Source organism: Mesoplodon mirus (genome assembly GCF_964341445.2).
Source record: "Mesoplodon mirus genome assembly, chromosome: 14".
Classification (NCBI taxonomy): domain Eukaryota; kingdom Metazoa; phylum Chordata; class Mammalia; order Artiodactyla; family Ziphiidae; genus Mesoplodon; species Mesoplodon mirus.
This window is the reverse complement of record NC_138990.1, coordinates 39,666,890-39,682,223: the sequence shown is the minus strand read 5'-3', so window position 1 is coordinate 39,682,223 and position 15,334 is coordinate 39,666,890. Positions and strand designations below refer to the sequence as shown.

At 34.8% G+C, this 15,334-nt stretch overlaps 1 protein-coding gene across 11 annotated transcripts in view; it reads left to right on the top strand.

The window, feature by feature from the left end:
- PUM2 (pumilio RNA binding family member 2) overlaps window positions 1-15,334 on the top strand; it is a 93,792-nt gene that overhangs the window by 33,585 nt on the left and 44,873 nt on the right. For 10 of the 11 annotated variants that reach the window (XM_082642064.1, XM_082642063.1, XM_082642068.1 and 7 more), the window contains 5 exons: window positions 2,496-2,766; window positions 3,009-3,102; window positions 10,703-10,828; window positions 13,550-13,692; window positions 15,184-15,313. In XM_082642064.1, coding sequence (XP_082498190.1) covers window positions 2,496-2,766; window positions 3,009-3,102; window positions 10,703-10,828; window positions 13,550-13,692; window positions 15,184-15,313 — 764 coding nt within the window. The remainder of the gene's footprint in view (window positions 1-2,495; window positions 2,767-3,008; window positions 3,103-10,702; window positions 10,829-13,549; window positions 13,693-15,183; window positions 15,314-15,334) is intronic. The other variant, XM_082642070.1, reaches the window with a different exon arrangement.

Genomic DNA, 15,334 nt, shown 5'->3' with positions numbered 1-15,334 from the left:
CTTGGGTTTGCTCTTGAGCACCTTTGTGTAGAGTTTCCTCTTCCTTCTATCCCTGTATTGTATCTCCTATCCCCCCTTTTACTCTGAGTTTGTGCTAATACTTAATCTTGCTGAAATTAGGAAGGGGGGGAACATATTAGAGACTTCCAAAGTTAGTTTTTAAGTTCAGAATTTAAGTTCAGTTGCAGATTTTTTATTGTCTCTTTATGACAGGTAATTGTTTCTTTTCTTCTAAGCTTTGGACTTGGATTAGACAGTGCACATTTATCTAAATATTAGGGAGTTGTCTCTTCATACTGATTTCCTATACTTTATACTTCAGTAGTCAGATGCTTTGGGGCCTGTACCTGAAAATAAGCTGTTTCTTTGCGATCTTGTGAACCATGGAATATCAGTTAGTTGTAGGTACATGCTTACGTTTATTGCCTTTAATTATCAAAAGCAGACTAACAACGCTTCTTAAAAACTGCCATTTCTATCTGTTTTAAATGCAAAAAAGCATCCAAAACCAGTAAACCTCTTTTGACAAGAAATTAATGCTATTCAATTTGTTTTAGGACCTCATTCTGATTTTGTGCTTCTGCTATTACTTAACCTATGTTTTAGTCAAGGGTGTGCATTTACAACTGAGTCGACTATAAGCCTGCAGAGTATACATTTATAATTGAAGTGTTAATACACCATTAACTATAGCAAGAAAACAGCACCACTCAGAGCATAATGACTTTTCTGTTCTCTGCGTTTTGCTATTAAAGTTGTTTTGTATGAGAGGCTGTACTTCTTCATATTAATGTGAACTTTACATTCAGTAGCATTCTAATTTTATCCTCTTTAAGTTTGGGGTATGTATTTAAAATTGCTTATAAAATGTTTCAGATACAATATTGTCTTCAGCAGTATAAAACCATTTCAAACTAACAGCTGTGGTCATATGGTCATTATGGTAACACATTATTATGTACGTTAACTGATACATCATCAACACATATATATTATTGGAGTAGAACTGAAAGGAATGAAAGAACTATAGCAGGCTTGCTTGCTTTTTTTTAATTGGCTGATTTTAAAGAGGACCCTTTCAGTTTTATTTTTTTCTTCCCCTATATTCTGAATGAAAAACAAGCCTTGGGATTATTCATATGAAAAATTAGGTGCGGATAAAGGGGAAAGGAGTTTGAAATTTCTTCTGATGTTGCAAGGACAATGGTTAATTTTGAAATAAAATGTAAGTCTGCCTAAATATCTGGAAAACAATTCTTGTAATTAAGCAATTGCTTTGTGAAATGTTCTGTACATGTTAGCAAATTTATCCCAGTGTGAAGCACCTGAAGTTGGGGTCAGTTACATAGGTGTAACAACTGACGTTGAAAGCCAGGTAAAATAGTTACTGCCATTTATTTAATGTACTTATATTTGAATATACTATGAACTGATGGTTCCAGAACAGACTTGTTTCTTGTGAGGGAAAGGATCTTAAATAAAATATTTCTGTAGAAGGAAAGAGACTGTAAATGAGAATTAATTATGTCAAGAAATAAAGTGAAAATAAAGTTTAGACTGTGAAGGATGTTGATAAAAAGAGGAGAGTCAGTGCTTAAAATTTAGTCCAATGTTAATAAATTTCTTCAGAAAATTAAGAAGGCTAGTCAGTGGGGAAAGTTGCTTTTTGTGTGTGTAGGATTATATTTTTCATTGATGTGCATACTTAATTTTTGATTAATATGCTCTACATTTCTATTCTCATGATTTAAACTGAAACAATTTGGTATGATAAAGATGGTTTTTGGAGAGCTCATAGAAGGTTTTCACAAATAGTCTTTTTGTTCTTATTATTTGGAACCACAAGGTCACCTCTTCAGTCTCAGAAAGGAAACTGAGGCCTGGAAGATGAAATGATTTGCTCAAAATACTACTTAAAGATAGAATCAGGAGTCAGCTTTCTGACTTGGTTCACTGCCCTTTTCTGTCGTATTGCATATTTTACACCCTTAAGTCATGAAGGCCATATGATTCTTTATGGCCAGTTTTTTTTCTGAAATATTAAGCAAGATGTTAGGGAAATTATGTGCTGGTGGACAGGATGGGAGTATGGTACGTGGGTTTTGGTTTTGAGCCTTCCCATATTTGTCACCTGATAGTCTGCTGTTCATACCTACAATTCATTTTGTCTGATTTGAAACAAAAGTTTTGGGTAGTCTAAGCTTAAATTGTGGTATTGGCAAATTTCCTTATCTGTAAAATTGAGTTATATCTTTATGCTATTCGAATCGGGGACAATGGTCACTAATGAGATTTAAATAATGAAACCATGTCAGCTCTTAAGAGGAAGCTAGATTAAACCAAAAAAAGTGATAAAGTGGAATGGTTAGTGACCTAGGGTGCCTAATTTGCCCTCTGTGTTTTACAACCATTTGTTTTTTCATGATTCTCCTACTTTCCCATTTCACCTTTTGACATACTTGTTACTTTTACTCATTTCTGTTTTGTTTACATAGTCGTACTCCTGGAAGTCGTCAAGCCTCTCCAACTGAAGTAGTTGAGCGCCTGGGCCCCAGTACTAATCCCCCAGAAGGATTGGGGCCTCTTCCTAATCCTACAGCTAATAAACCACTTGTTGAAGAATTTTCAAATCCTGAAACTCAGAGTCTAGATGCCATGGAACAAGTTGGTCTGGATTCCTTACAGTTTGACTACCCTGGTAATCAGGTACCAATGGACTCTTCAGGAGCTACTGTGGGCCTTTTCGACTACAACTCCCAGCAGCAGGTAGAGCATGCCGCTCCTTTACAGAAGCCCTCTCAACTGTGTACTAATATAGCCTGCAGTGCTGCGAGACACTGACAGAAAGAATAGGGCTATTCTTGAACGTTCAGTGTTTTATCGAATGAAACGTCCTTGTAGTTGAAAACGTGATTCACATGTGTATTTGTAATATCCTACTCTTAGCTTTCTAAGCAGAAATGAAGTGCTCTGAGACTCATCTTTGTCTTTAATATTTTTCTTAATAGCTCTTCCAGAGGACTAATGCACTGACAGTTCAGCAGTTAACTGCAGCTCAACAGCAGCAATATGCATTAGCCACAGCTCAGCAGCCACATATAGGTGAGTCTTTATAAGTTACCATTTTGATGACAATGTTAGAAAATCTTGTGTTAAAAGTGTTTAGAATGTTCCTTTCGTATTTATTGAATGGTGTTATTTAATTACTTTTGAAACATCTCATTGAGATAAAACAGTAGTAGATTACATGGCAAGAGTAAAAGATTCGAAGATTAGGGAAGAAGAGTTTGGCTTTGATTTGTATCCTTGGTGAAATAAAAATCTATAACTTGATAAAAACTGTCAGCACGTAAGTTTGTTTTTAAACATTTTTTTTTTAACGTGGACCATTTTTAAAGTCTTTCTTGAATTAGTTACAGTATTGCTTCTGTTTTATGTTTTGGGGTTTTTGTTGGCCATGAAGCATGTGGGATCTTAGCTCCCCAACCAGGGATTGAACCCACACCCCCGGCACTGGAAGGCAGAGTCCTAACCACTGGACCGCCTGGGAAGTCCGAGCACATAAGTTTTTTTCTCAGTGTGAAGTCGAGAGCATCAAACACTTGGAAATTCAAGTGTAGTTATGGGTGTTCATATCAAGTCAGAATGTTTATTTATTTATTTATTTTTTTTGCGGTACGCGGGCCTCTCACTGTCGTGGCCTCTCCCGCCGCGGAGCACAGGCTCCGGACGCGCAGGCCCAGTGGCCATGGCCCACAGGCCCAGCCGCTCCGCGGCACGTGGGATACTCCCGGACCGGGGCACGAACCCGTGTCCCCCGCATCGGCAGGCAGACTTAGCCACTGCGCCACCAGGGAAGCCCAGAATGTTTATTTTTAAAATGGGTTGGAAATAGGAATCCCAAGAAAATTTCTTTCATTATTTTCTTCCTTAATTCATTAAGCTATTTAGTCTTTGACCTTTATAGTCTTTAGTTATAATGTGAATTATTACAATTACATATGTGTTACTGGTACAATTCAGGCATTAGTATGTGTTTTTGTGTCTTGGGCTTTTTGTTGTTGTTGTTATTTTGAAATAATTACTGATTCACATGAGGTTGCAAGGAGAGTACAAAGAGATTCCCCTCCCAGTTTTCCCTAAATGACTACATCTTACATAATTATAGTACAATACCAAAACCAGGTATATGACGTTGGTAAATGTGTGTGTATAGATTTATGTTATTTTATCATGTTCGTGGAACCGTTTTTACACCTGATTTTGGCTGACCTTGATTTATTTCCTGGTTGGGAAAGTTGTGAACTCTCTCAACATCAGTATGTTTGGGGGCAGGGGGTGGGATATACTAAGTTGGTTCTGTTCCCTTAACTGTGTATTGTTCTATGTCAATCCAAGAAGTCTTTCCAGGTCCAAAATTTTATTTTTGGTTTTAATCAAAGATGACCACACATTTCTAGATGACTTCTAGTAGCAGCATGCACTCTGGACCTGTTTTTTCCAGTTTTCTTCAGCCTTCTGTATTCCTGTCCTTCATTACTTCTTACTCGTTGTTAGAAACGTACTGACTCCTGTCTACTCGTGGGCCAGTACAACACTTTTTATTTCTTGATGCTTTGTGGTATGATTTATATGTGGCAGGCTAGGACACCCATTATTGCTCTTCCTTTTGGGAGTTTTAAATTTTTGGTTCTTATTTGCTTTTTCATATGAACTTTAGAATCCTTTTATTTACTTCCAGATCAGGTTAAAATCTTAACTTAGGAAGATCAACATCTTTATGACATTAAGTATTCTTATCCAGTACATAGTGTATCTTTAATTTTGTTCAAGTCTGCTTCTGTGTTGTTTATGATTGCTTTAAAGTTTTTCTCATGTAAGTTTGCATATTTCTCAGTAAGTTTGTTCTTTGGTATTTTATCTTTTGCTGTCACTGTAAATGCCTTCCTGTCTTTTCATTATGTCTTTAAATTGGTATCTATGAAAGCTCTTAATTAGTATTTATTAATTTTATGAATGATATATTCTAATAATTGAATAATTTCTGTGTTCTTAGAATTTGGAAGAATTGTATATAATTATTTTAATGAGCTCATTTAATTTGCTAATGTTTTATTTAGGATTTTTTTTAATCAACATATAATGAAGTTAGTCTTTAAGTTTGTGTGTGTGCATTTTTGCATTTTTTGTTAGGTTTTGATATCAATATACTTGCTTCATAAAAATAATTTAGAAATGTTCCTTTTTTTAATGCCTTGGAGTATTTTCATTTACATTCTGTCTTACATGATCTTTAAAGATTTGGCACAACTTAGAACAACTTTGTGAAGCCATCTGGGAAACTATGCAAATAAATTTGAAAACCTGAATAAAATGGAAATTTCTAAGAAAGCATAACTTAGCAAAATTGATCCCATCTTTTCATCTTTGTTCCATAGTTAAATAGAAAGAGAGAGAGAGTGTTGATCATAGTCCTTTTATCCAGGTTTGCTTAGTCATCTCTTAGCTGGCTGATAGTTCATTTAGAACAGCACTGTCCCAAGAGAAATATAATATGTGCCACATAGAATTTAAAATTATTTAGTAGCTACATTTTAAAATGTAAAAAGTAGGTGAAATTAGTTTGAATAATATTTAATCCATTATATCCAAAATATTTCAAGTATAATCAATATAACACTAATAAGAAATTTTAAATTCTCTTCTTCATATGAAGTCTTTGAGATCAGGTATGCATTTTCCCACTTTGAGCAGATCTCAGTTTAGACTAGTCACATTTTAAATGCTCAGTAGCTATATATGGTAATAACTACCATAACAGACAGTGCATATTCTAGAATGGGGTTGACAAACTTTCTGTAAAGTCCCAAATAGTAAATATTTAAAATTTGCAAGCCATATGGTTTCAGTCACAACTACTCAACCCTGCTGTTATAGCACAAAGCAGTCGTAGACAATACATAAATGAGTACAACTGTGTTCTATAAAACTTTACTATGGGCACTGTTATATGAATTTCGTATAATTTTCATTTGTTACAAATTATTATTTTCAACCATTTTAGAATGTTTATTCTTAGCTAATTCATACAAAAATAAGTAGCAGGCTAGAACTTGGCCCATGGACTGGACCAGAAAGAGGTATAGATACAATACATTTTATGTTTTAAAATATAGAGCCACACTCAAAAGGGGGAGAGAGAGAGAAAAGAAAAACGTGGGGTTGTTTTGATGGCTGGAGAATTTCTGTAGGATAGGAAATTGAGAGGTGATCCATAGGAGCAAAGTGGAAATAAATCTATGAGGCCTGTAGCGGGCTGCAAGAGGGATAAATAAGCAGAAGGCCTGCACAGTGCCAGGATTGGGGTTGGAGGGTTAGACCCCCAAGTCACTAATAAAGACTTGGTTTGGAGACTTCACCTTATGGTGTGTAGTTGGCAATTGGGATGAGTAAGTGTAAGAGAATCTCTCATATAAGATAATATCTAAAACAGAAATTACAGTGCAAACAAGAAAGAGCAGTCAGAAGGCAGTCATATAACATATAGTAGAATTTACACCCAAGATGTAGAAATAAGAGAACTTTAAAGTTCTGAAAAGAACTTTAAAGTGTTTATTTAGAATATTAAGAGATAAAGGACTTAAGTCATCGAAGATCGGAGGTCTTGAAACAACAAAATGATGTGAAAACAGACCATTTCAGAACCTTGTAAAAAAAAAAAAAGACATAGGTGGGTTGCATAATTAACTAGCTATCACCTAGGAGGAAATGAAGCAGAAGATAAAACTTACGAACACTGAAATATAGCACATAGTAATCAAGATGTGGGGTGGAGTAGGGAGTAACTAAGTCAGTGCAAGGTGTATGTAAAGAAAACCGTAAACTTTTTCTGAAGGCTTAAATAAATGGGGACACATGCCCTTTGGGGGAACTCATTACTGTAAAGAGGTCAATTCTCTTTAAATTAAGTTGTGAATTTAATATATTGATTGGAATCCCAACAGGATTTTTTTTTTTTGAACTTGAAAGTTTGCTTTTGATGTTTATCTTGGAAAAATGAAACCGGAAAATTAATAGAACACTAAAATGAGAAGTGGACGTACTCAACTATATTTCAAAACAATTATTATCCACAGTGATTAAAACGGTGTGGCACTGGCCTAGAAATACACAAGTCGATCAGTAAACAAGAACACTCTGAAATGGGTGTGTGTGTGTGTTTGGGTGCAGTGGTAGGGTAATTTTAACCTTGACATTGCAAACTAATTATAAAAGAATATCTTTGGAGAATAAGTTGGAGATAATTGGGTCATATTCCTGATGGATTAAAAATTTTAATGAGAAAAAATAAAGGTATAAAAGATTTGATATGTTTTTTCTTTTTGATAGCCAAAGAACTATAGATTAAAACCAAAAAATTTGAATGCTTTATTTTACTTCTGACGTTGACAACTTTTAAAAAGTTTGATAATATCCTATTTCAGTGCGAGTGTAAGTGGTATTCTCATATACTTATGGTAGTAATGTAAATTGGTACAACTTTCCTGGAGGGTAATCTGGAAATGTGGATCAAAAATTTATATATAGGGCTTCCCTGGTGGCGCGGTGGTTGAGAGTCCGCCTGCCGATGCAGGGGACACGGGTTCGTGCCCCGGTCCGGGAAGATCCCACATGCCGCAGAGCAGCTAGGCCTGTGAGCCATGGCCGCTGAGCCTGCGCGTCTGGAGCCTGTGCTCCGCAATGGGAGAGGCCACAACAGTGAGAGGCCCGCTTACCGCAAAAAAAAAAAAAAAAAAAGTATATATATTTGTCCATTTATGTGAATTTTCATGAGGATATGATGATACTGTATTATACTTAAAGAATAATAGCATTATTTATAGCAAAAACTTGTGACTCATCTAAATATATATCTGTAGTAGACTGGTTAAATCATGTTTCTTCTGTGTAGTGGGATACAAAACTATGAAGCTATAAAAAAAAAAATGAACTAGGGAATTCCCTGGTGGTCTAGTGATTAGGACTCGTGCTTTCACTGCCAAGGCAGGGCTAGGGTTCCATCCCTGGTTGGGGAACTAAGGTCAACAAGCCACGCAGCACCCCCGCCTTCCCCCCACCCCCCCAAAATGAATTAGATAGGTATCTGTTGACATAGAAAGGGATCTGTGGTTAATTGGCAAGTGAAAAAAGCATATTAAAGTACCGTTATACCCTGTAATATAAAATGTATGAGTGTGTGTGTGTATATATAAATATAAAAATTTAGAAGGGTATACATTTATACATATGTGCATATGTAAACACAGATTCAAAAACATGTATATATACATGCAAACATATACATATTTATATGTACACAAACAAGCATATGGTTTGATGTCTAATGTGTTGCAAATATTTCTCAGTGAATCATGTGAGCTTAAAATAAGTTTTCATTTTTTTGGCAGAAGGTTCAATATATATCTTGTTAGGTCACACTAATTCCTTGTTTTTCAAATATTTGAAACCTTCCTGCTTTTTATCTGCTTTGTAATATAAATATGGAGAGAGCTATGTTAAAATCATGTCTGAAATTGAAAAAAAAAGTTTTAGAAGGCTGTAAACCACCTGCCAGTAAAGGTTACATGAGGACTTTGGCTTTCCACGTTATATACTTCAATAGTATTTCATTTTTTAAAAGCAGTCTTTTTTAATCATAAAAATATAGAATATAAAATTAGGCCCTGACTTTTCGATTTGTAGTTATAGGAGTAGAACATGGATATCAATACATCTCTATTCTTGTCATAATCACGGTAGAGGAACCAGAAGGAAATCTTGAAACCTTCGACCTAGGGCATAGCTAAGAAAGCAACTTTGAGCAAATGATTTTTTAAATAGTGCAAGGATTTTGTTGAACCCTCTGTTTAATTCTTATTTCTTTTATTAAAAGCAGATTTTTCAAATGGCCATGCTATGCCTGGGCATGAAATCAGTATTGTAGCTTGTGGCCAGTATTTCTTAAAATTAAGTAATTTAGAAATCAATGAAGAGAAAAATTAAATAGAAAGTAGAGTGCATTGGAACCTCATAAGGATAAATATCTTTTTGAGATTTTTGTTTGTGGCGTGTGTGTATATGGACACTAGGGAAATATATTTTACATTGTGGGTCATAGTCAAAATATGTGAAAGCCACTATAATATAGTTAGAATTAGGTTTCTGAATCTTGATTTTAAGACCTAGATTTTAAGATAAATGTACCTCTTGAATACTTTTTTAAAAATCGTTTTATGTCCACCTGCTTTATGCCCATATCTCCCCACCATCATCTTTTAACTTGAACCTTTTTGAGCTCCTTTAACTTTAAACACATTCTCTTTAATTATTTCCCTACCTTGTACTTGTCACAGTTAATTTCCAGAAGAAGAAACTCTCGCAGTACATTTTCTTTTTTTTTTTATTAGTTTCTGCTTTATAACAAAGTGAATCAGTTATACATACACATCTGTTCCCATATCCCTTCCCTCTTGCGTCTCCCTCCCACCCTCCCTATCCCACCCCTCCAGTCGGTCACAAAGCACCGAGCTGATCTCCCTGTGCTATGCGGCTGCTTCCCACTATCTATCTACCTTATGTTTGGTAGTGTATATATGTCCATGCCTCTCTCTCGCTTTGTCACAGCTTACCCTTCCCCCTCCCCATATCCTCAAGTCCATTCTCAAGTAGGTCTGTGTCTTTATTCCTGTTTTACCCCTAGGTTCTTCATGACATTTTTTTTTCTTAAATTCCATATATATGTGTTAGCATATGGTATACAATGGAATATTACTCAGCCATAAAAAGAAATGAAATTGAGCTATTTGTAATGAGGTGGATAGACCTAGAGTCTGTCATACAGAGTGAAGTAAGTCGCAGTACATTTTCACAGTAATTTTTTAGTACCTTATGATAAAAGGTCTACATACTGATTCCTGCTGAATACCAGCGGTTTTCTCCTTTCTTTAATAAGTACTGCAAATGAATATTTTAAAATCTTTCTTAGCCTTAACCAAATCTATATTGGCATATATTAGACTCAGAAGTGGGTTTACGCTCCTGCTTAAAACTCTTCATTGTTTTATTTTCAGGATAAAGTCCAAACTACTTAGCATGACCCAGGAAACTCTTCATGAGTCTTCATTCTGATTATAACTCCAGTCTTATCTTACACACTACAACCCCACTCCATCCTACCAAAAGCTTCTTGGATACCCCTACTTTCTGTGCTCATATAGCACTTACACTGTATTCTAATTGCCAACTTATTTGTTTGTTTTTCTCACTAGCTGGAGTGATTCGTGAGCGCAGATCATGTCTGTCTCTCTCAGTGTTGAATCCCTAGCTCACAGTATGGGTTAATAAGGATTGAATGAAAAACCACTATTGAACAATAGCAGTTCTAGCTCTAAACATTTATTGTGTGTATATGCTAGTACTATACAGTCATGTATATTTAATTCTAACAAAAATCACTGGTGATTTTTGAAACCAGTTTCATAAACAAAGAACCCCAGAGTCAGGTTGTATTACGTGCCCAAGGTCACTTAGTTAATAAGAATTAGAATCATTATACACCCTCTCCTCCCCCACCAACCCTAATTTCAGAAAAAATTTTTTTTAACCTGATGAAGAAAATCATACATATTGTTTTATTTATTATTTCTCCCCCTTTAAAATACAGCTGGTGTATTCTCAGCAGGCCTTGCTCCAGCTGCATTTGTGCCAAATCCATATATTATTAGTGCTGCTCCTCCAGGGACTGATCCGTATACTGCAGCAGGATTGGCTGCAGCAGCAACATTAGCAGGTAACTTACTGTTCATACTTGTTGCTTGTTATGGATTTAGTTTTAATTTTGGGATAAGCTTTATTTTTGTCTATTTGGGCAATTTGAAGTTTCTAGGAAAAACTGAAACATTTATCCAGAATGAACTGAAGTTTCCAGAGAGTTCGTTTATTTTTCGACTGTAATGCTACAGGAGAAAACCTAAGTCTGATAACTCATTTCCTCCTGTACATAGTTGTTTTACATTTTAGTTTTATAGTCTCAGAAATCTTACATTAGCAGCCACAAATCTTTATTCTTGTGACTGATCCCATTACCCACAGAGACAGTGCAAATAAAGTTACTTCTCAGAAAATAAACTGGGGGTAGCTGCTATAAATAACCAGGTCAGGGATAGTACAAGGTAAAGAGGTTCAGTGATCTTAAGAGAATGAGTATCTAAAAAGTAAAGTTAAATTAGCAATGTTAAAATGTGCAGGCAAGCTGAGGGACAAAAAGGTGGGATTGAGGTGGAAAGAACTTATTAACTGTCAAAGCCTGATAAGCACCACTCAAAATCTGAAGGAAAAACCAAAAGTACACAGTGTCACATGTCAGTTGTATGGCAGTAAAGCTGGAAAAAAAATTTTTTTTAAACCGAACTGTATTTATGTCTTATTTAAGTAAGGGAGAGTTGTGTACCGGTTAGGCACAGTCTTACTGAGCAGAGTGATTTGCTGATCTTCTACAGGGTTTGGGGGGAAGGTGGTTTTATGTTGAGTTAGTTACAGCGACAGGAATGAATTTGTCTAAGCATGATTTATGTTGGTTACCAAGGCAGGAGGAGGGAGATGTCAACCATAGAAGTGTGTTCCTTGGGTTGAGTCTGTTGATTGGCTAACTTTTCATAACTTTAAGCTGTCACTGATAAGTTCACTGAATTATCGCTGATCAATTAATTTTAAATCCGCTTCTGGTAGTTATTTATTATTGTGACTGCAGAACAGTTAGTCTTTTCATAGGCATTTTTTTTCATACTCAAGACTTTAAGATGTGAAAAACATGTTAATTTCAAATTCTTGTTTGATATCTTAACAGACTGAAACTAAGTTGTCACATTCAGTAGTTTCTGGTATAGATCTGCATGTGCTTCCATAAAGATGTGAGCTTTCCTGGTGCTATTGAACTGCATGTTAGTATGGGAAGTGCTAGTGTATCATACATACATAAAATCATTCATCTGGGGAACTGAAGGAAGCAACTGTAAGAGGTCATTAGTTTTGAGATAAGGATTCCTGGCATTCTGAACTTACTTAGCCTTTCTGAGATCAGCACTTTTCAGTAGAAATAGAACGTGAGCCAGATAATGGAACTTAGATTTTTCTAGTCACCACATTATGAAAGTAAACCACAGATGAAATTAATTTCAGTATATTTGATTTAGCCCAGTATATCATGTAATCAATATTTTTAAAATTATTAATAGATATTTTATTTTTAATGCTAAGTCTTCAAAATCCTGTGTGTATTACATACTTACAGCACATCTTAATTCAGGCTCTCCAGCTTTTAATTGTTTAGCCACAAATGACTTCTGGCTACTTTTGGACAGAGAGGTTCTAGGTGGATGTCTGATTCTTTTGTTTTGTTTTGACAGTGTATCCTTTCTTCATAAATCCTTCTCTGTATTTTAAGAGTCTTCATTGTAGATTGTGCTTAAACTATCTTTAGAAATATACTTTACCTTTAAACTGTTTAAAACTTTTCATTTTAGTGATTCAGTCAGTTACACTGGGCTTTATTGTCTTCCAAAACAAAGTGAAACCAAGAGAGTTTGACTTTCTAAAGTATACACATTAGATATACTAAAATCATATCAATGGGATTTAGGGACATGTATCAGTCAGGAAACATGACATCGTAATCATTAGTTTAATGGCAGGGCTTATTGTGTGATACTATTTACAGTCCAGAAATCAAATTTTATCTTGAATAAAGTAGAATAGAGCAAGAATTCATTCTATTTTTCCTGGTTTGCTTTTTTATGTCCTTGTCTTATGTCCTATGTCTATGTCCTTGATTATATTTCATAGTTCTTTCTTGTCTTAACTTACTAGTTCCATCTTCCTAACCATAAAGACACTGATGTTTCATTTGTTTTTATGTGAGTTTCAATTGTTTTGTGAGAATTGTAACTAATTCTGTTTCAGATGTGAAAAATATTTTAAAATTCACAGTTTACAATTAAAATACAGTTGTAGCAAGCTTAGTACCAACGTGTTCCCTAGTTTTGTTATAGATTACAAATTAAAAGCCAAAAATGTTTTGTTTTCAATTTTAAAAATTCCTTTTTAAAGAAAATACTGAATTGAGTATAGGAAATCTTACAGTTTTATGGTGTTTAATGATCCTATTTGCCAGTATCAGATGCATAAACTAGAATTCAGTAGGTGTTGAATAGATGGTTCAGTGTCCTGTCAATTCATTGGGCTTCTTGAGTTTAGTTCACATCTTTTCATTAAGACAACTGCTGTCACCTCTGAATACTTTCTTTTTTAATAATCCGTACCTCAGTGAGACTTTCTAGTAAAATTGGGAAAAAGAGAAAGGGGAAGACAGTTTTATGTGGGTAGAGGATTGTAAGGACATCTGCTCTAAGTCTTATGCACTGTCCCTTTTTTATGATCTAATGGTAACCTTATTTATCTATAAAATGTAGTGACTTTTTTTATTTTTTTTGGGGGGGTGGGATGTGGGGTTTAGGTCCGGCAGTGGTTCCACCTCAGTATTATGGTGTTCCGTGGGGGGTGTATCCAGCCAATTTATTTCAGCAGCAGGCTGCAGCTGCGGCAAACAACACAGCAAATCAGCAAGCAGCATCACAAGCTCAGCCTGGACAGCAACAGGTATAGGCCTGCCTTCATTAAATACTACCTGAAGAGTCTTGGAAATTTCATGAGCTCCCTGCATTCAAGATCTGTGTTTTTTTTCTTTTTATTTTCCCCAGTATGTAGCACAGTACTTATCATATAGTTGGTATACCAATATTGATTATGTGTTTTTTTTTCTCCAGTAGTCATATATATGAACTTGAAGATTTGGTTGTATTCTACTTCAACATTTCTGTTATTGAAACTGTCTTGAAATCTCTAGCAATTTTTAATTTTCTTTTCATCACTTCTTAAAGTGTGCTCATAATGTTTCTATCAAAGTAATTGTCATTTCATTTTCTTCTGGGTATTTAAATTACTATTTTAAATATTAACTTAATATATTTCTGACCAGAAAAAGGAGATTACTGAGTACTTTGTTTTTAAGCGAGGAAAGGTGAAATATTTTCACTAAAGGTTAGATTTAATTTCTTAAAACAGAAAATCTTTATTTTTAAGATTTCTTTTTTTAATTTCAGCCAATTTTCTGGAGCTATTTTTATAAATAAATGTAAAAGAAAAATTCTGATAAAAATTCCAGAATTCTGTTTGTCAAATTTATCATATTTATACCAAAGAAGCAACTTAATGACCAGTATAGTGTTTGTTACTTGGCAGTTGAATTTTCTTTTAAACTACATTGATGTTCTGTTAAAGCTATCCTTTAGCTCAGCCCTTGGAGATTATACCACAGCACCATTTAATAAATTCTTTTTAAATCTGTGTCTTCTTTGGGCAGATAAAAATATCACCTTGCTTAAACATTACATATACCTGTGTGTGATGCTTGCTTACACGGATGGACTTAAGATGAATCCCCCTTGTCCTGAATTGTTTAAGTATTTACCTTTGTGAAATTAATGTGTATCATGCTTGTGTATATTCACTACAACAACTATGTATTATGAAGCAGTAAAGTTTGACCAGCCTTAAGAGTTTTCACATTTTTTGATGAAATCTTGTGTTCCTTTTTTAACCCTAAGGGTTTACAGTAAAAAGCAGCTTTTTACTCACTTTAATTAAAGCTTCTGAATTCTGAAAACTTGGTTCAATTTGAAGTTTTCACTTTGCACCACAATCTCATACCAGACTAATTGAATAATCATACTTAATTTATAGTTTTCAGTCTTAGAAAATAATAAAATTTAAACTTTTGTCTTCATCTAAGATTTTGCCATTCCCCTCTCACCGCCCAAATATCTGTCTCTCATTTTAATACTACTTTGGTAGGTTAAAGAGCACAAATACTAGAAATAATTGTTCCTGAAGACCCTCTACCATGTTACTTAATAGATTATGTTTTTGGTGTTACGTTATTTGTATTTGTTTAAGGGTAAACTGATATTTCATTGAATGTAAATATGTTCAAAGAATATCCAAAGGCTATCTGTGATATATACAGAGTTGTCTGAGATAACTTTGTTATTTTATAATTTCGTTTTTAAGGAAATTGTTTGTCCTTTGTAGGTTCTTCGTGCTGGAGCAGGTCAGCGCCCTCTTACTCCCAATCAGGGCCAGCAAGGGCAGCAAGCTGAATCACTTGCAGCAGCAAATCCAACTTTGGCTTTTGGTCAGGGTCTTGCTACCGGCATGCCAGGTATATAGTTGGTTAATTGTG